Below are 20135 nucleotides of genomic sequence, written 5' to 3'. Positions count from 1 at the left end.
CAGGGGAAACAACAGTCAAGCAGAGAGAGCGAGAAACCAATGGTGCACGGTGCGCTGGGGACGCGGGTCTTGCAACCAGTTTTTTTTTTTGGTTACCGCGCCCTTTTGTCCTACAGGAAAAAAAGTTAAATCCAACTCTACTCGGGTCTCTCATGGGCCCATCGCATGATGCGAGGCAACCGTAGACACGCGTGTTACAGCACAATGCACTGGCTCAGTGATATCGGGACGGTCCCTGACTCAAACTGTCTACCCACCCCGCAGCCGGTCCCATCATGCCGGCCACCGCCGGATGCATTCCCCGGGGCGTTGGCCCAAGTCTCCTCGCACACCAGCGGGCGGGGTGAGAGGGCCGGGGGGGGCAGTGAGATGTATGTTCGAATCCTGCCGACACTTTGACTATCATGTAAGTGGCACAAGCGTCTTCAGTGTCGCAGGTTGCTCCGACGCTATGCTATCCACAACCTGACCGCCGATATCGGTAGCGATACATCGCTTTGACCCCCCCCCCACGTTGTGGGTGCTTGGCCCTGTCGCCGCCACAAGTGGTTCGGCATTGGGCGGGGGTGGGGGTGCGTGGGTGGGTGGGCTGCTTGGCTTTCTCCCACAGAGAGTGGTGGGGTGTTCTTGGGTCCTCGATACCACGCCGCGTTTCGCCGTGTCGTCAAAGTCTGGCAACCAGTACATGAAGGAAAAAAATGTAGCGTAAGCAATGTTTTTTTTTAACACAAGTCTATCGTGACTCTTTCGCAGAGAGAGCGCACGCCATTCCGGCAACCCAAGGGGAGGGGACGTGCGAGCAGCGACGGCAAAGCACGCCGCAAGATTGGGAAATGGCAGATTAAAAACCACGCCCGTCTCCCGCGCGCGCCAGCATATGAAAGGTGGGCGCTTCTAGTCGAGGGGGACCGGCGCTATCGTCGCAGTGATCTCGATATGCTCTGCGGGGTGACGACCGTACCGGACGAGCAGGAAGATCTGGAAGATGCACGCCAGGGTGCAGAGAACGTTGGGAATTGTGATGTACATGTCCAGGCTCAGCAGACCGTACAACGTCCACAGCACGCTATTCAGCGTCGCAAACATGACAGTCGCCGGCTGCAGCGGCTCGGCGTTTTTTTCGCGGATGATTGCCTTTGCCATGACTAGCGGCGAGCTCAGCATCAAGACACTACAGCAACCGCTCAGGATGCCGTTCAGCTGTGCGGAAAAGTCACTGCTCGAGAAGCTCATGAGATAGAGAAACAGCACCAGGAGCATTGTGATTAGAAACATGGTGAGCGTCGCCATCTTCAACGAGGCGACATAGCTCGTCGACTTGAGCACATGGCCCGCCTTCTCCTCCATGCGGGCCACTGTCAGGAACGTCAGGATGCAATATGCGGAAACGGCAGAGCCGAACGTGTTGCACATGATCACCGGAAGGGCCAGCATTTGCACGCCGTACATGCTCCACACGTTGCAGTTGAGGAACTGCGCGCAAAAGAAGGTGATTGTCATGCTCCCAACCGATTTGGCGGCACGCATCCTCTGGACAGTAACCACGGGCGACGCCATCATGCACAGCGCCGCCAGTGTGGCGCACACGGAGATGATCTGGAGAAAGACGCCCATTCTTTCTTCGCAGTCGGCAACGCTCAGCAGTGTATCTGTGTGTGATGCAGCAAGCGGCAAATAAGAAAAAGATATGCGAAGACGGTGTGGGAGAGTAGGAATAGGAAGAGAAGGGCGGGAAAACGAATGAGGTACGCCCCCACGCGTTTGTATGTGTGTTCGTGTCTCTCTCTGGCTGTGGGTCAGGGCCACCCGCGGCGGTTGGCAGGGGGGGAGGAGTGGGTATGTCCACGCTGGGGGTGCACTTTATCCCAGGCGAGACAACATCAAGTTGTGGTGTTGGTCAACACCACAGGTGAGGGAGGGCGGAAAGTTTGCGTGCGCGTGCGAGAGAGAGAAAGGCGAACGCAAATCTGCAGCGCAGAAATCGGGCTTGCGATAACCACGGACACCGAGGCAGCGAAACGAGAAAAGTGAAAGGGCCGCCATGAGAGATCGTGAGAGGGAAAAGAGAGAAAAGGAGAGAGGCAGGGGATAGGCAGTGGGCGGACAAGTAAACAAGAGTGGCAAAGACACAGCTGAAACCAACAGGATCAACGGCGACAGTGGAGAAGCAGTCCCAGTGGAGGTGCGTCCAGGCGCGGAAGCACAGACTATGCTGCATTCGTGTGACGCGGAGAGGTCTGCCCTTTCACAATGGTTCTTTGCGCATGTCATGATATCGGAAAGAGCGTACGTCTCACTAACGTATGGGAGGCGAGTCATGACAAACGGAGTCCACAGGCAGTGGCTGCCATTTCACAGGAGGGGTCACTTGCCTGACGCTTGTCGACGTGACCGACCGAACAACGACGTTAAACCCGTATCCATCATAACCGACACTAATTACCATCAACGACACCGCGCAGCGCCAGCCATTGCTGCCGGCACGGGAAGCGGCACCAACATTGAGGGACGAGGTAACAACCAATAATATCGACGCCAAAGCGGTGGGGATTTTTGGTCGACTGGGAACGCGGCACCGAGGGAAAGAGGGGTAGCGGAACAACCGAAACGGAGGATACAAACAGTCCACCAGCACCACGAACAACGGCGACCCCTCGCCATGCACACACACACAAGCACATGTAGAGCAGGAATAGATAGAAACGCACAACGGAAAGCAAGAGGCCCACAAAAGCACGCAAAAGAAATTAAATGGGATGAGAAGCGGGGAGGGGGGCAGGTAGAGAGAGCGTGTAGGGGTGGTGGAGTGCGGTGTGAGGAGGGGGGATTACAAGGTGGGGCGCACACAGCCATCATGACCTCAGCGGGAGAACAGATGAAGAGAAAAAGAGAGATACAAAACGTAGAGAGATGAACGTGATAACGTCGATGTGACACGCTCAGTTCTCGAGGAGTTCAAAGCAGGAGCAGAAGTTGCCCATGTGGCTCACCACGAGTCGGCACTCTCTCCATGGAATCTCGGTCTTTTGCAAAAACGAAAACGCCGCCACGTTCTTCTCGGTGCACGCGCCGAGCGTAATATGCGGCGTGTAGTTTTCGTGAGCGTACTTGTTCATGAAGGACAGCATCCATTCTGGAGTAGTGCTATTGCCATCGGCGGGGAACTTCCTGTGAAAGGCGGACTTGGCCACATCCTCTGAGCCTACTTTGACGTGGTACTGGCCGAGCTCGCGCACGATGGTCTCGTGCAGCCACATTAGGTTGGGGCTGCGCTCCACCGTGATATTTGGCAGCCGCACAGCGCGTCCATCCACCGTTGTTGCGAAGATCGGACCGTCCGCGACTCCGGTCAGCACCAGCGACTCCTTCGATTCCAAGACATGCTTGCGGAACTTCAACCACGTCTCGCGCACAATCTCACGAACTGCCTTCAAGTCCAGCGCACGCGCACAGAACTGCATCACGGTGCAGTGCGCATAGCCATATCCTTTGTGGCCCTTCTCCGTGAGTGGCGCGAGGCCGTAGCACAGGGAGGTGTCCCCGGCGTCGTCATCCACTTCGACAGGGCAAAGCGTCGACGACAGCGGAAGCGCCACCACGTCGAAGGAAGAGCTGATCAGGCACACGTTCAACGCCAAGAGAGACATGGCAAATGGAAGCGTGTGCACACGCACGCACACTGCTTCTGTTGATGCGGATTTTCCTCACAATGATCTGAATCCTCGACACGCTCACACATACATGACAACCAACACGAAGGGACTCGGAACTTGCGAGAAGGCAGAGAGGGATAGCAAGATGCGACGGCTACTCGGACGTAAAACTGGCACGACACTGGCCTTCCCATACGGGAGTCTTCCAAAGGCGTCCGTCCAAGTGCGCGCCTCCCACCTGTGTGCTTGAGTGGCCCGCTACGCACACAAGCAAGGGCCAAATAGAAGAGCGAAGAAGAATGCAGGCTAGTGCAGGGAACAGACAAGCACCACACGTGAGGTGAGCACAAGGCAAGAGCAACAACAGAAAGGACAAAGCCCGTAATAAGAGTTCCCACAAGCAGACACAAGCTGAGCGAAAAAAAAAGAAGCCAATAACAACAAAAAGGAAATTGCACACGCCAATAAGACGCCAATCACCAAAGTCGCACCGCAGCGCCAGTACACAACCGCGAGGAAGAAAAACAAACAGAAAACACACACACACACACACAAAGCCTGAGGGGGAGGGGAGAGACGGAGCAAGATGTCGTTCTACACAGGGGCGCCTACACCAAGGAACAGCGGCCGGGGTGGCGTGTATCTTTTTTTTTCTGTGTGTACGCAGATACACACAAGAATAAATGAGGTACGAAGAGGAGCTGTGCTACAACGCACAGGCACCACGTTTGTGTAGATACATGTACACTTGAATAAAAGTGTCTGTCTGTGTGCCTGTCTGTGTGTGAGTGTGTGGGTCTTGCCTGTCCGCCGATTTTTCTTCTCCGTTCAGCTTCCCGGATACGCTCGAGAGGTTCGGAAAGGCGCTTAACACAGCGCAAAGAAGGAAGAAGAAAACAAGCAAACAGGGAAGACCCGCACGGTTTCGTTATGCCGAGGTGATTCGCGCCTCCTCTACTCCTCACTCGGAACGCGTAGCACACACACCTCACTGCTGCTTCGTACTTTCCTTTGCGTGAGAGGGGGCGGAGAGGGAAAGGAGCAGTCCAGCGTTTGTGGGACGGGTGTGCCTTTGACGTCGGCAACGGCTCGTCTCGTGTTTCACTCCTCCGTCGGCCGAGTGAAGTGATGGGTCACGCCACAGGTTGAGGGCGTGAGCGAATAAGGAGCAAGATGAGGCGCGTGCGCGCTCTAACGTCTGGCTTTGTGTCTGCTCGACTTCGCAGGAAAGGAAACGGTGAAAAGACGGAGGCTCGGCTGCCGTACCTCCTTGTCGCTGAGCGCCGCGCGGCGGTGGGGGAGCTCGGAAAAGAAATCGAAAACTGAGTCGTGGTCTGCTCACGCAGACATACAGAAACAAACACGCAAAAGAAGAGAGGAGCAGAGATAGGAGAGGAGTTCTTTTTCTTTTCCTCCAGAAAAGTGTCTCTGTGGTGACGGGGAAGGAGAGTGGGGGGGTTGCGGGGAGGCAATAAGTGGGAGAGTCCTTCGGGGGGGGGCGTGTATGCCTGTACTTTCCGCAAAGATGCACCCCAGCTGCGGTGCAAATTGGCCGGGTGAAGAGAGGGGTTAGAAGGGAGGTGGAAGAAGGAGTTAGGGAGAAGGTGCGGGTGTAGGGGGGAGGGGCCAAAGTACCTTCATACGACCCCTCCTAAAACGGAGTGTCCTGTCGTCATCGCCATGGCTTGCGGAACTTCTCATCCTGGCAGTTGTGTGCTGTGGATCACCTGTGACCCGCCGGACAATGATAATGCTCCGCGTAGACACCCTGACATCAGTGGGAGTTGCCGACGCAGTGCTGCTCTGCTTTGCGAACCCTCTAGTGTTTTCTATTATCGGTGTGTCGTTGTGTGCATGTGCGTGTGCGTGCCTGCTTCTGCCCGTTGCGCGGAAGATTCCGCGTTAGCCTGAAAGGTAATGAGAAGGGAGGGGGGGGGTGGACAAAGTGTGGGGAGGAAGTGGCGGGCTGTCTGTGAAGCGAGCAATCGAATAAAAGGCGCCGGCGCTCAGCGCGTCTTTGGAATCAGCAACAACACGAAAAAAAAAGTCCCGATGAGGGACGAGCGAAAAGAGCCGTTTCACGGGAGAAAAAAGAACCACACATTGGGAAGGCAGAGAGTGTGGCAGAAATCGGCGAGATGCGGAGGGAACTCGCAGCCGCCGAGGAGGTGAAGTAAAGCAGGTGGGCCCCGGAAGGGTGAGTTACAGATCCCCCGGAGATCCCGCGCGTACGCACAGGCGCAAAACACATTCGTTCACGACCACTCGAGTTCACGCACGGACGGTGCGACGTCACCCTATAGAACCCCTACGCCCCATGCTCCAAAACGCATCCTGCCCCACTTCTCTCCTTTCCTCTCCTCTCCCCCACCCCAGACGCGCATTCACGCCACCCATTCTTCATGTTTTGCGCCACGCGAGAGAGCAGACGTTCAGTGCTGCAAACGAAAGAGGCCACCCGTGTGCACAACACGGTGCTCAACAGAACCCTCACCAGCGAGTGCTCGTATACCGGAGCGCACGAAAAAGAAAAGAGGTAATCCGAAAGCAAAACAAAAGAAAACGGTGAGCGAAAATCGCAGAGGAAGAAGGCGGAGGAGGCCGAGAGTGAGCGTGTCTCATCGCAGGCGCAACACTAATAATAGAGGCGGAGTAAGGACAAGGGTGTAGCAGAGCACATACACACACACAATAGAGGTGATGAAAGGCAACTCCAACATTGCTGATAAAAACGACAAGCAAATCACAAGATCTGCGGGAGAGGTGGGGGTGAGAGGGAAAGAGGCCGGGGTGGGGGGGCGGGGGGCACATCGCAACAGCCCAGAGAGAGAAAGGACAGCACGGCGCTATTAGTGCGTGGGAGGGGTGGTGACGGTGGTGATCATCAGCGCCTACGAACCGGCATGGAGTGCCGACTCACGTGGAAGGCCCAACAACGAGAAACAGAAACCCGGCAAGCGAGTGAAGGAAGAAGCCTCTTCACTACTCCCTGTCCACCACACCCTCCCCCTTTCCTCTCCTCTCCTCTCCTCGCACTGCCATTACACCCAAAGACATACCTGTAGAACCATCCCATCTAACTGTTGTCGTCCGACTTGTGCGTTTTGATGCGAAAACGGGATACAAGGAACAAAACGTGGTGAGAGACAGGAAGGTGCCGAGCTCTTTCCATGGCGGTTCATGGTGCATAAACACGCATTTCTGTGTATAGAAATGTGTTGCTGCACCACCACGCGGCGCTCTCAGTCAGCACCCACAGGAGGGCGGGGAGGAAAGGACGACAAAAAAAAGACAATGTACGAAGAGTCTCTCAGGGACTCGATTTGTGGCCAACGACGTTCTATCCTTCTTCAAACATTCCTCCTCTTTCAGCAGGTCTTTCCGTGGACGGCGACTTGACCACACTCTCCTGCAACGGCGGTGGTGAAAGCGCCTCAGCAGTCTCGTACATTTTCAGTCTCTCCTCCAGCTCCTCCACGCGACTCTTGTACTGCGCAGCGCTTGCACGAGCCTCCTCCAAACGCCGCGCGAGCCGCTCCACCGGCAGCAGCGCTTTCGTGATCTGCAGAGCATTTGTTGCCGGGTCTGAAGAATCTGCCGTGTACACGCGAGTCTTTTCCACCAGCTCTTGCGCCTCATCCTCCTCGCGGTCAATAAGAGCATGATCGAGCAGCGTGGCAACCGGGTCTTCCTCGGGCAGAAGACTGGGCAATGGTGCACGCAGATACCAGCGCACCTTCTCAGGAAGCACTTTCTGCACCTCCATCCGCTGCGAGAAGGACTCAAGGTCTTGCTGCAACTCGACGAACTCTGTCTCCTGCAACAGCAGCATTTGGCGACGGGCGGCACGTCGCACAATGACGCGGCGGCGCAGCAGCGCCTCCGCCTCCTCCATCAACCGTGGTCGCAGGCTCGTCAAAGACAGCCGTGAAAGGATGAGCTCCACTACGCCCATTTCATATTTTGCCTTGCTCACCAGTCTCCGCACCTGGGTGATGTAGGCGACCAGTTGCCGCACGACCTTCAGCTGGCGAGTCATCTCAACCTGATAATCCGCAATAATGGCCTCTGCGGCGCTGCGGTCCTGCTCGGTGCGCTCGAGGTATTCCGCGCAGGCGCGACTGACATTGCCTCTCTGGAATGCTTCTTCTGTTGCACGTTCACTCGCGGCGAGCTCCAACAGCTTGGTGTGGTGCTTTTCGGCGCGCTGCATGAGGGATTCGATAGCGCGCACCCGTGCCTCGCAGAGCGCCAGTGGTGCCTCTAACTTCTGAAGATGCGTGGCATCAGTGGCACGCAGAGCTGGTTCTGAGGCCAGACTCGGCTCCAGCTCCACCAATAGTGGAAACGAAGCGGCCCGACCAGACAGCATGGGCGTTGAGACACCGTCGCTCCCGCTCGCCGTTGAAGAGGCAGCAATGCCGGTGCCCGCTGCTGTGCAGGATCGCATCTGTGCGAGCTGCTCCTTCTGCGCAGCCAACGTCACCCCGCGTGCAATCAACTCCCTCCGTAAGAGAGAGAGGTGAAGTCCAACGGGCTTGCAGAGTGCCTGCTGCGCATGCGCCACGTTTCGCAGCTTCTCTTCCGTCGTGCAAACTGCCATGTCTGTCGTATGCGCCGGCTGAAGCGTGGATGTGGAGGAGCTGTGGTGGTGCGGATGGTGCGCCCCGCTGTAGACCTCCAACCACTCGAGCTGAAGCGCCTCCACGAGTTGCGCCGTGGTGGCGATGTCGCACAGCACAAGCAGGACTTGCTCATCATGCAGTACCGCTGAGCCCTCGAGCGGGTCAAGGCTAGCGTAGTCAAATAGCTCGAAAACGGGCGGCTTGTGAAACAGCAGTGGAACCGTCGGGGATAGCGAGGCAGAGTCGGTAGTGGTGGCCTCAGGAGTCGCGGCGGCGTGCAGGGACGGCTCCAGCGCCTTTGCGAGATGGGACAGGAGTCCCTGCGCCGTGAACACGTTTGCCGGAATGCAGGGAGCCAGGTGCGGAGACGTCCGAGCAGAGTCTGCACGCAGCGTCCCTTGCGCCACCGTGTTAAACGACACCGATGACGCGTTGCCAAATGGTGAACGCGCGGGCGAATTGGCAGCGGTCGTCGACTCCGGCATAAAATAGGGCACGCGCGTGCCAACGAAGGCAAATACGAGCTGCACTGTAATGCCGCTCATCTCTGCCGCTCGTGAGTGTCGGTGCTCCGCGAGTGTCGAGAGTGTAAAAAAAGCGAAGCCCGCTCGAAATACACTTTCCCTGTTTTCTGGTGCTGCCTGGCTTGACGTCGGCGGCGCACACGTGCTTGATGTCAAGCGGGCCTAGTGCTGCGGGATCACACGTGGGCAGTCAGAACAGAAAAAAAAAGGATTACCTTTTTGTTGTTGCGCTCGTTCGAGTGGCGCAAGAGATGTCCGTCTGTGCAGGCGTTTCGAAAACACGGCCCGCTGGAACTCACCGAGAGATGGGGGCACCTTGACGGGCAGGCACCCTAGTGGGGAAAAATGCCCGGAAACGATGAGCTAAGCAAAAAAAAAGAAGAAAGCGTTCGACCCGCCCACAACAACTCACCACGCGCGAGCGATCCACAGAGTAGACACACGAGAAGAAAATACCCACGCGACAAAGAGTGAGTTCTAAAAAAACAAACAAGTACGTATATAGATCAAGAGAGAGAGAGAGACAGAGATACAGAGACAGAGAACGCGTGAAAAGGGAGGTGAAGGGCAGAGGTACCACTAGAGCACCGCTGCACCAAGAAGAGGAAACAAAGAAAACAAAAACGAAAAAGGGCGTCCGGTGAACGCCACAATACCCAACGACACACACACACACACACACAGACAGACAGGCAGACAGAGAGATGGCACGTACACACACGTCCACTGAATCAAAGACGCAAAAGGAGACCCCCCCAAAAAAGGGGGAAGGGGCAACACACAGAGGCAAAAGAGGAGAGAGATCTGAAGAGGACGAGGGCAGGGAAGAGAGGGGAAGGCGGGCGAGAGTACCCAGTCAGCGGGAGTTCGGACAACAAAGCGAGCGACAGCAACAATGACCAATCAGCGAGCAAAAAAAAAACTCCAACGCTCTACTCAAGTGCGCATGCGACAACGTAAATGCGTGCAGTTGAAGAGCAGGCGGAAAAAAACAAACTCACTCGCGAAGAGGGAGCAGAGCGCACTCACGGAGAAGGGGAAGCAACAGGATCACCTAACGGAGGCGGTGGCTAAGAGGAGGACGCACACAAACACACACACACAGACAGACAAACAAAAAACAACAACAGGCAGCCTTTACCCGGAACTGTGCATGTCCGTGTGTTCCCGCAAGAACAACATAACAGAGAAGGTGAAGACGAGAAAACCACAAGAGAGAAACAAAAAAGGCACACAAGACACGAAAGATTGAAGGAGGGCTCAGAGAGAAGAGAAAACAGTGGCCCGCTCCTCGGTGGTCAACCACAACGGAGCAAAGTATGTCTCCACGCCTGGGGTTTCTATTGCGGTCTCACGTCTCTGAAACCGCAAAAGCAAATGACGAGAACAAGAAGAAACGAAAACGGAGAAAGTTTGGTGCCACCTGGGTATCGTGTCAACTCATCCACGCTTCTGTGTGGTAGAGAAGTGGGAGGGAGAAGAGAGAGAGCGGTGTGGTGCAGCAAAAAAAAATTGAATCATAGAAGCAGTGCGCGTCACACACACACACACACACAACAAACATACACGTACAGAAAATAAAAAGACACAGAGAACAAGCCAAAGCACGGCTCCCTGTCCGCACACGATCAGAAGGCTTGCGTGTGTGTGTGTGTGTGTGTGTACGTATGTGTGCGTGAAAATGTGTAACAGCGGCGAGTGAAAAAAAAAGGGAAGAAGGGGGAAGGGGCAGAAAGAGTGCCACAACACCAAACAAACAACACCAACCCACACCTACACCCACGTCCACAAACCAAAGACACAAGGGCTGTATCGTCGGTAGAGCAGCGCGCCAGAAGTCTCTCGTTGCTTTTCTTCTCGTTTCTTTCTTTTTCTTCCTCCTCCTCTATCCTTTCCAGCGTTCCTTCGCAGACTTTCGTGTATTCTCTGCTGCGTGCGCTGGCAGAGACAACGCGCCTGTAAAATGATGGACAGAACTCACACAAACAAAGGAGAACACAACGAGAACAACAACAGCAAGAAAATACACAACAGCCGTGGTGAGTAGAAAACGTGTGTGTGTGTATGCGTGCAGAAATGGCGAGCTCACCTTTTTTTAAGGGGGTGAGGGTGAGGTTGAGGGGGAGAAAGGGGTTCGTTGATGCAAAGGAGGTGGAGGAGGGGGAGGTTAATATGACAACCGTTGCGGTACAGCCCATGTGATGAGGCACGGGCAGTGAAACGTGAGGACAAGGATAATGTCAGCGATGGTGCCAATGCTTAGTGACGTAGGGGGTGGGTACAAAGAACTTTGCGGAAAAGGAAAGATGGGGTGAGGCGTTTGTGGGGATGGTGAACGGAACACGTTTGTATTTGGATCAAGCGGCAGATGATCATCAGAAAGCGGATGCCCTTGGGAACACCCTCAACGGTGCCACCATTGAGCACAAGAGGTCCGTAGGTGCGACTGTTACAGAGCCCTAAGTGCGGTGGTGAGTTCTAAGCATTGCGTGCTTGTCCGCGTGGCGGCACGTGGTAAAATGCGTGTCTAGAGGTCACTGTCTGCAGCCCAGCAAGCACACGTATATAAGGGCGAGGTCCTTTTCTGTGCCCTCCTTTTCTCTCTTCTGTTCCTTCGCTCGTATTCTGCTCGCTGCCTCCCTCCCAGTGCCGGTGGAGCACATCTCCCGAAAGAGTACGCCCAACAAGACAATGGCACATGAGCAACTTCGGCACACGGACGATGACACACACACACACACACACACATACATTCCGTCGAGGACGGAGCGTGGCCGTTAATAAACGTGGGCGAAAAAGGGAAGGCGGGCGCCATCCACCCTCCCCCCGTACAGGACGCAGAGATGTATCGTAGACGGCAACAACAAAGACGTCAACGCCACGGGCCATCTACACTTTAACACATATGCACATACGGAGAGCGACGAAAATGATAATAGTAAAACAGAAAACAGTGCCACTTCCAGTCTGCGCTACATGACAGCGCAGGCAAACTGCTGCCCTTGACCAGCTACGCGCGTCGGGATCGATGTGCCGTAAACGTCAAGGACCTCCAGCTGTGGCCAGAGCGCTCTAACATCGCCCATGGTGGTGAGCCGCTGGCACCGTGTGAAGTAGACGCGCTGCAGCGCCGAGCATCGCATCACTCCACGAATTCCAGCGTCGACAACGTCGGTGCGCTCGAGATGAAGCTCGATCAGGTGCTTCAGAGAGCTGAGCGCGTTGACATCAGACAAGTAACGACACTCGGCACAATTTAAGTACTGCAGCGCGAGGCAGTGTCCAATGCCCTCGAGCCCTTGGTTGGTCAACTGAGTCCGCGCCACACACAACACGTGCAACTTGCGCAGGCCGCCGAGACAATTTACGTCCGTAACACCGCGACACTCGGTGAGGCGCAGCACTTCGAGTGTCTCGCAAGCGCTAACGACACGCACACCATCGTTGTCGACGGACGACTGTGTCAGCGTCAACTCCCTCAGCGCATACAGGTTCTCCAAGCCTGAGAGGTAGTGCACCTCCGTGCACCTTGTCAGGTCAAGACAGGAGACGCAGGCAAACGTGGCACACAGCTGTTCCAGCATCACGTCGGTTACCGAGCTGCGTCGGAGCACTAGCCGCAGTACGCGAGCCGCCTCGCCTGGAAAGCGCAGGGACACTGCTCGGCTCTTTGCCCGCGGCTCGTTTCCACACGAACTCACCCGGGGATAGGAATGGTGGCAGGAGGTCACTGCGTGCGGAGTGCGAGGTCGCGGTACAGCCGGTGGTTGCGGCAGGTACTGCTGCTGAACTTGATGAATGTGCGCCGCCGACTTGTTGGCACCTGGTGGACCCTCGCTATGCGGCTCGTCAGTGCTCACGCTCACGCTGCGCGTGTGTTGCAGCAGTCCCCGATGTCGCGGCGTCGTGCCAAGGCGCCGGCGCTCATCCATCCTAGTGAAGCCGATGCCAACACCACGTGGTGGCATTACAGAGATGCGATCAGCGTAAAGCACGCGCAGTTGCGGATAGCACCTCGACAGGTCCTCGAGTCGCGTCATTCGACTGCAGCCGTTCAAGTGCAGCACCTGCACGACAGGGAAGCGGTTAGCACCGATGTTCGGTGACACAGGTGACGCAGAGCTAATCGAGGACAGTGGCGACGTGGACCTTGCCGACAGAGCGCTCGATGTCGATGAAATAATTGTGGACGACCCGTGCGGAGTGCTCCGGCCATCGCTGCCGCCAGACGTTGTGCTCAGCGCACCGCCAGCCGAGGCACCTACAGCCGTCAGCGAAATGTTGAGTTCCAAGAGCGCCGGCAGTGCGCACAGCGGCGACACGTCTCGGATGTCGACACAAGACTCCAGGGATAGGTAGCGCAACTTGCGACAGTGGCACAGGCACGAGAGCTCACTGTCCGCTACACTTGTCGACTCGAGGTTTAAGTACTCCAGGTGATGCAGCTTGACGGCAAAGGATAGCAAGCGCACACTAGAGCAGCCGCTCAGGCTTAAGAAGCGCAGGTTGCGCGCGCACGGCAGGTAGTGCTTTGTCTCCTCGTTCGTGACGCGAGTTCCACCAAGGTTCAGCCACCGAAGCGAGATCATTTTCTGCAGCCAAGGCAGCAGCCTCAGCTCACGGCAACCATACAGGTTCAGGTATCGCAAATCAGTGCACTCTTGCACAAACTGCACACCAACGTCGGTGATGTTTGTGTGCGACAAGTCCAGCGACAAAAGGCGATGCATCCAGCGCCCCGACGCGGTGAAAGCCGCGGCGAGAGACGTAATGCAGCGACAGGATGCCAGGTTCAGCCGCTGCAAGCTTGGCAAGCAGTGTAGCGCACTACAGCCCTCGTCAGTTACGAGGTTGTCGCTCAGGTTCAGCACACGAAGTGCTGTCAGGTCCTTCAACATGCCAATGTCCGTGAGCTGACGAAGCGATTGCAGGTGCAGCTCGACAAGCTTGTCGCACAGCCCAATGTGCTGCATGTTGACATTGGACAGCAGCGTCCGCGGCATCAAGAGGCGCTCTAGCGTGCCGCGAAGATTTGCAAGGAAGCTGAGGTCTGTGATCTGCCGGCACTCGTCCAGCACCAGCTGCCGCAGATGCGTGCAGCCGGCGAGCGACAGGAGGTCCGTGTCCGTGACGGAGAGGCCATGAAGGCTCAGCGACTGGAGATGCTCCAGCCGCCGCAACGGTTCCAGAGAGCGGACGCCGCGGCAGCGATGCAGTATGATGCACTCCAGAGAAGAGCACGTGTTGAGTGCCTGCAGAAAGGTCTCGTGCAGCGGGGTGTGAAGAATGTGCAAGCAGCGCAGCTGCTTCAACGAACCAAGAGAGCGGACACCGGAGAGGTACCAGTTCGTCACTTCACGGTCGGGTTCGGCTGGCGTGTCGTTTTTAAGGCACCCATTAGTATTGCGTGACATGCCGAAAACCTGGCGCATGGCGTGTGTGCCTTTTCCTCCACTCGCGTCACCGTCCAACGGGGCACTGTGTGCATCAGAGAAGCCAACCGGTCGCAGCTCGTTTCCCTTGCGCAAAATGGAATCGATGCACCGCAGCGTCATCTGCTGCGACGCCGAGCAGGAGATGATGGTAAGGGACAAGAGGTCGGAGCACGTCGATATACACTGCAGCATGTCCTCGGAGATGACGCAGTGCTCCAGCTGAATTTCTTTCGGGGAGAGGGCGCGTTGCGCAGCTTTGAAGGCCGCCAGTTGCGCCGGGTGCAGGTGGTGAAGTCGCAGCGAGACGCCGTAGTAGCGTGAAAGCCACCACGCGCCCAGGGTGAGATTATGAAGGGCCGCGTCAGACTTGCAGGTGATGCACACGCAGAGGGAAATCTCGAGCGCAGCGCTCTGTCCGCACTCCCAAAGACACATGCGGTCCCGCATGCCAGCCGGAGCGGCAGAGCTCGACTTAAGTGAGAGGCTGGCGGCCTGCGCCGTGGACGGAGCAACGCGGTTCACGCCGACAGACGGGTAGCAGTGATTCGACAGCGGGCTCAGACCTTGCGGTGCGTCGACGCCACTGATGTAGAGTGGAATTATACGCGGCACGCTCGCGCTCGCACCGGATCGTGGGCCGGTGCCGCCGTCACGGAAGTTCTCGTCATCACATGTCTTACCGCACCAGGCTTCCATAACACCGTCCTCCTCCACGACCAAGCCGCTCGTGCCCAGACAGGCACCGCTGTATGCAGCGGCCGCGCGGTAGCCGAGCGCGTGACAGTCTCCAAACAAACCCCCATTCACCATGGGGGTGATGCCTTCTTGAGTGAGTGCGTCTGCCCCGCCGGCGACGTCGCACCCACATCTGTTCTGCCCCAGCAGGGTCGGAGTGACCTGATAGTCGCGCATGGAAAAGCCGCCGCCCTCCACGTTGCGCTCGACGAAGAGGCGCAGAAACGGATTGGCGGCCGCCAGCGCAAATGGGGCGCAGTTCATGTAGTCCAGAATGGGCTGGAACAGCGACGATGGGGGACGCCACGAGCGCTTCTGATTTATGTTGACGAACGAGGAGGATGCCTGGCGGGTGCTGCTGACACGTTGATCGTATGCGTGCGCTGATCGCACGGACCCAAAGGTTTTACTCAGATCCGAGTCCATTGCGGCGGCCACTTCTCCGTGTTCGTCACTTGCGGGGATTACGATGATCGTCGTGTGTCCTCGTACCCCTTCAAGGGCTTTGTTTCGACGTGCGTATTCTTTTTCTTCGTTGTGCAGATTTCTGCTCGTCTCATTGGTGCACAGAGGAGCGCTGAAGGGCCCACGGTGGAGGGCGGGATCTGTGTGTGTGTGTATGTATGTATGGCGATTACAGCTGCACAGAGAGGAGGGAGGAGGAAAAGAAACAAAAAACAAGAGCACGCTGATTCTGTTCTCTTGACGGAGAAAAGGGGAGTGTCTTCTCAAGCAGAATACGTGGAGCTGTGTGCCACGAGGGCAACTGCGACGAATAGGGTCAGAGAGCTGAGGGAAGGAGAAAGGGCCAGTGAAAGCGAGCAAACAGACACACAGAGGGCCCGTTTTTTTTTTGCGTAATGCTAGCCGACGAGGGAGGAGGAGGGAAGGAGGCGGGAAAGAGCACGCAGGCCAACGGAATATGACAAAATGCTGCAATGCTCGAAGAAGAAAAATGGCGAGAAGAGTTGTGCGATGGGCGGTGAAGCAGAAGCGCACACTTAAACACGCAAAACAAAAAGCGACGGGCGGGAGGGAATAGGGGTGAGGAGCGGGACGCTCCGTGACACTGCACTTAAAAAGTGAAACCTGTGACTTGAGTCGATCCCACGCAGAAAACACACGCGCACGCACGCGAGGAGGCAGTATATATATATATATAAACAAATGCTAATCAGTGTGGAATGTGAGTTTCTATCTCTCAGCCAGTTTCAGTGCCGCCTCTCTCCCCATACACACACACAAACACTTGCACGGAAATCAACAAGGAAAAGAAAAAGAAGAAAATCAAAGAGAAGCACCTCACCTCATAAGAGAGACACGCGGTGGGGTGGGGTATGTAGGCCACTTTGCGTGTTAATGTCTGTGTGCTTGTACGCTTCTCTTTCCGGCGACTCTTACGACGTGGGACCCCCCCTCCTCCCCCACGTCGGCAACAACAGCGTCAATCAAACAAAGAGGTCCAACAGATGTATATATATATATATATATGTGTGTGTACAGATGAAATCAAATGAGGGAGTGAAACAGGAGACAGATACGGCGATGAGAAAGCGCAGGGATGGTCAGAGAGCGTTTACAGTCCACTTAGGTAAAGAGCTCGTCGCCTCCTAGTTGCCCCACCAAGTTGACTGCCGTCTTGCGCGGCAGTCGCACTCGAGTCGATCGAAAAAAAAAAAGATGCGGCTCACCGTAGACGCACGCAACAAAGACCCACATGTAAGCGGTCTTTCGAGGGGGCTCACTTTATTGCTCCCGCGGGGTGCCCACGTCTGCACTCCCACACGCGCAAAACCTCAGCGTAGGAACGTAATATTAGGTACTGGGCAACAGCTTGAAGACCGGAGCGGCACACTGAACACACCAAATAAGTATGTTGTGTCCGGCGATAGCGTGTGTGAGTGAGTGGCGTGATGACAGGTATGAACAGAGAAGAAAGAGAGAAAGAAGCAGGATAAGAACAAAAAAAACGTGAATTATGCATGCAAACGACACATGGTGAGACATGTGCGCGTGTTTCTATCATTTTGGAGGGAGTGAAAGAGGCCCAGGCGTACGTCACGCCGTGTTCCTCTTTCCCTCTGATGGCACGCTGCGTGACCTCCGTTCTGAGAAGGACACGCATCATTCCCTCGACGCCACATTTGGGGCGTGTGTGTCACACATGCCACCTTTTTCTCCCATAAACGAGCAGCGCACCGGTTTACATGTCAGAGCAGCCATGCCACAGACATACACACGCAAAAAGAAAACAGATTTGACGCCAAGGGGAGACTCTCCTGTGTGTGTGTGAGCAAGGGGCAGTGGAGTGGAGGGGACAGCACACGTTGCGTCTGTTCCCATTTCTGAAAAAGGGATCATGGATCGAAATCACCGGACTCGACTTGTCACTCTTAAAAGTTTGTCCTCATGTAGTTCTGGTTTGTATGCTAGAAACTGGCCGCTGTGGCAGCGGGTGCACGATGTCCTTCTCCTCGCCTCCTCACGCACGAGCCCCTCCCATTCCCTTCGCTTGATGTCTGGGCTCCAGGGAGGAGGAGGAGCAGACAAAGCGACTTGGCGCAAAACGACTGCAAGACAAGACCAAAAAAAAAACTAAAGCGCGCAAGAGCACGAAGACAGTGACGCGGAGGTTATGACGAGGACTTGCCCACCCGGATGTACACCGACACCCCCACACACCCACACACAGACAGACACACACCAGCAAAGACACACACGCTCCACCTGACATTCTGGGGCACAAGCAAAGACGCGCACAACGGCAGAAGGAGCGTGTGCCTATGTCTGGGTGATTCGGATGGAGAGAAAGAAAAAGATGACGAACGGAAAAGAAAACTCCGTGTGAGATGATGCGCCCAGAGAGACGCACACAACCGCGCACTCGCACAGACGCGCATGACCCTCTGTGCCACCACCGCAGAAGAGGAACTGAGAGGGGGGTGGGAGGAGGAGGAGGGGGGAAGCAAGTAGCGAGTGGTGGGGGTGGGGGTCATGAGAGTGACCAAGAAGGGAGTAAAGAAACGCGGCAAGAATCGACACAGAGCGAATCAAGAGCAAGTATGCAGAATGAGAGAGGAGTGAGGAGAGAGGCGAGTGAGAGCAAGGTTGGGTAGCACCTCTCCCCTCATGCCGTCCACAGCGGACGCATACACACACAAGAAAAAAAAACACTGATCATTTTCATGCGTCTCAGTGTCCATCGTCCGATGCATCTCGGCGAAGGAGAATGTCAAAGAATGCAACCACATCGTCCAAGGAGGATTGCAGGGAGATGTTGCTGTCCAGGCGACACACGTGCGCCTGCGATACACACAGCTCATCCTTGAGCATCTCCTCCAGAGTCTGCTTCAAGCGTGAGTGACCAAGAACCACAGCTTTCTGGTAGGGGCCGAACAAAATGACCGCCATCACGTACAGTAGTGCCTGCTCAGCCTGGTAAAGCAGCCACACAAATCGCTCCACGATGCATGAGCCACACGCCCCGAGTCGGCCGCGCGGTCCGAGCTCTTCCTGATACTGCTTCGATAGGAGGAAAAACGGGTGCGACGCACACCAGCACACGTGGTACGGCCACGCTAGCCTACGGAACACCTTGCTCAGTGCACACCACACGCCACGGCGCTGCGTCAGTGTTTGCGGGGACTGCAGAGCGCGCAACTTCACCTCCAAGTTGCCGTCCAGCAGGGTCTCGTCAGAGATGGCGCCGGAGGCCATGTGAAGTGTCTCCGTAGGGGCCTTTGCTAGTCCAGCCGCGGCAGCGGGAAGCTCGTCACCGGGTAGTTGAGTGCCCACTAACATAAACCGCGGCATCGTTTTCGAGGACCTCGCCGGCTTGTTGGCCTCGGCCCCGTAGTGGTAGCCTACGTCCGGGCAGGCGGAGAAGACGCTGCGTACCCAGCGGTACCACTCCTTTAGGTACAGTGTGCTGGTAAGACTGCGGCGATGGTACACAAACATGACCCCATCATAATGGATGTTGCGCAGAAGCAGCCGTGCGACATCGCGATAGCCGTGGGTGCCACCTAGTTCATGAAACTCGACGGTCTGCAACACGGTTTGTCGGCGCGGACACGAGGCGCTGGTCACCTGATAAGGCAGGGAGAAGGAGGCGTTCGAGCCGACGAAGCCCTGCCCCCGGTACTGGAGCCCACTGTTTGATCCTCTGCAGCCGTTGTTCAAGCATGAGGTGCCGTAGGCAAAGGAGCTGGGGTAGTTGCCGTTCTCGACAGAGTACAAGCTGGACGACTGCGCCGTGTACCCCGCCATAGAGGCTGTATCGTACGGTGCGGACATTGCTAGATTCGGGATGGTGACGGTGTCGTCAAGTACCGTAGTGGTGCGCTTCAGGGCATCCACGGCGATCCCCACCGTCGGCCCCCACTCGGGGCCGAGGTCGTCATCGGTCACTGCATTCTGTGATTGATGTGGGCTTTCGGGGGCTGACACTTCATCGGTGCTCGTAATGGAAGTGTCGCCGAAAACGTGGTTGCACAGGCGCCGGATGAGCAGCGTTTTGCCGACGCTTGCCTCGCCAACGACGAGAATGCGCGTGACACGTTCATGACCGCTGCCTGACGCGCCGGTGTAGGTAGAGCAGCTCGACGTCATTGGAACCTCGGAAGGACGATAAGGCGACAAGAGAAGTAAACACGGACCTGAAGTGTCTCTCGCTTTCTGGTGTCGTTTTGGTTGCCCACAGGCCGAGACCTGACTGGGGCGACGCACTAATCTCAGAGACGGCGCGGCGAAACGAAATAGCACACAAGGGCAGACAGATGTGTAGAGCCGGAGAAGAGGGAAAAAAGTTGTAGTACGAGAAGAAGAGCACCCATATAGGAGCAAGATGCGACCCTCCCGTCCCCCCACACACACGAGCATGGAGCCGGCACGCATGTGTGCAGGCACAGGAAGGTAGTGTCACCTCTCCCGTCTTCTTTTCTCCCGCGCTGTCAAACACAATGGACGCCATCCTCACTCCTGCACAGGCTCGAGGATGATGGTCCTGTTGTGGAGAGCGACCAACAACAACAGCGCAAGAAACTACCTTCCTTCCGCGCCAGTTCTTCTTTCTTTGAGCTGACGCACGTCTTTTGGTTTTGTTTTGCGCGCGTGTGCTGTTTGTGTGAGAGGGGAGGGGACGAGCCTGTGCGTCGTCCCTGG

The 20135-nt window shown here is 56.3% G+C and overlaps 5 protein-coding genes across 5 annotated transcripts; all 5 read right to left on the bottom strand.

The window, feature by feature from the left end:
• Positions 1–894: 894 nt before the first annotated feature.
• On the bottom strand, positions 895–1614 carry LMXM_36_4870 (conserved hypothetical protein; the record flags this gene model as incomplete). The annotated part of the gene is made up of 1 exon (XM_003874796.1): positions 895–1614. The coding sequence occupies one exon, from the start codon at positions 1612–1614 to the stop codon at positions 895–897; it is 720 nt and encodes a 239-aa protein (XP_003874845.1).
• Positions 1615–2939: 1325 nt separating this feature from the next.
• On the bottom strand, positions 2940–3647 carry LMXM_36_4860 (conserved hypothetical protein; the record flags this gene model as incomplete). The annotated part of the gene is made up of 1 exon (XM_003874795.1): positions 2940–3647. The coding sequence occupies one exon, from the start codon at positions 3645–3647 to the stop codon at positions 2940–2942; it is 708 nt and encodes a 235-aa protein (XP_003874844.1).
• A 3346-nt stretch (positions 3648–6993) lies between these two features.
• Positions 6994–8823, bottom strand: LMXM_36_4850 (conserved hypothetical protein; the record flags this gene model as incomplete). The annotated part of the gene is made up of 1 exon (XM_003874794.1): positions 6994–8823. The coding sequence occupies one exon, from the start codon at positions 8821–8823 to the stop codon at positions 6994–6996; it is 1830 nt and encodes a 609-aa protein (XP_003874843.1).
• Positions 8824–11774: 2951 nt separating this feature from the next.
• LMXM_36_4840 (conserved hypothetical protein) lies at positions 11775–15398 on the bottom strand (the record flags this gene model as incomplete). Its single annotated transcript, XM_003874793.1, has 1 exon — positions 11775–15398. The coding sequence occupies one exon, from the start codon at positions 15396–15398 to the stop codon at positions 11775–11777; it is 3624 nt and encodes a 1207-aa protein (XP_003874842.1).
• Positions 15399–18164: 2766 nt separating this feature from the next.
• Positions 18165–19583, bottom strand: LMXM_36_4830 (conserved hypothetical protein; the record flags this gene model as incomplete). The annotated part of the gene is made up of 1 exon (XM_003874792.1): positions 18165–19583. The coding sequence occupies one exon, from the start codon at positions 19581–19583 to the stop codon at positions 18165–18167; it is 1419 nt and encodes a 472-aa protein (XP_003874841.1).
• Between the last annotated feature and the right edge of the window lie 552 nt (positions 19584–20135).

The sequence above is a fragment of the Leishmania mexicana genome, chromosome 20 (genome assembly GCF_000234665.1).
Source record: "Leishmania mexicana MHOM/GT/2001/U1103 complete genome, chromosome 20".
Classification (NCBI taxonomy): Eukaryota; Euglenozoa; class Kinetoplastea; order Trypanosomatida; family Trypanosomatidae; genus Leishmania; species Leishmania mexicana.
The sequence above is the reverse complement of the archived record's forward strand: the minus strand, read 5'-3'. Positions and strand labels throughout refer to the sequence as shown.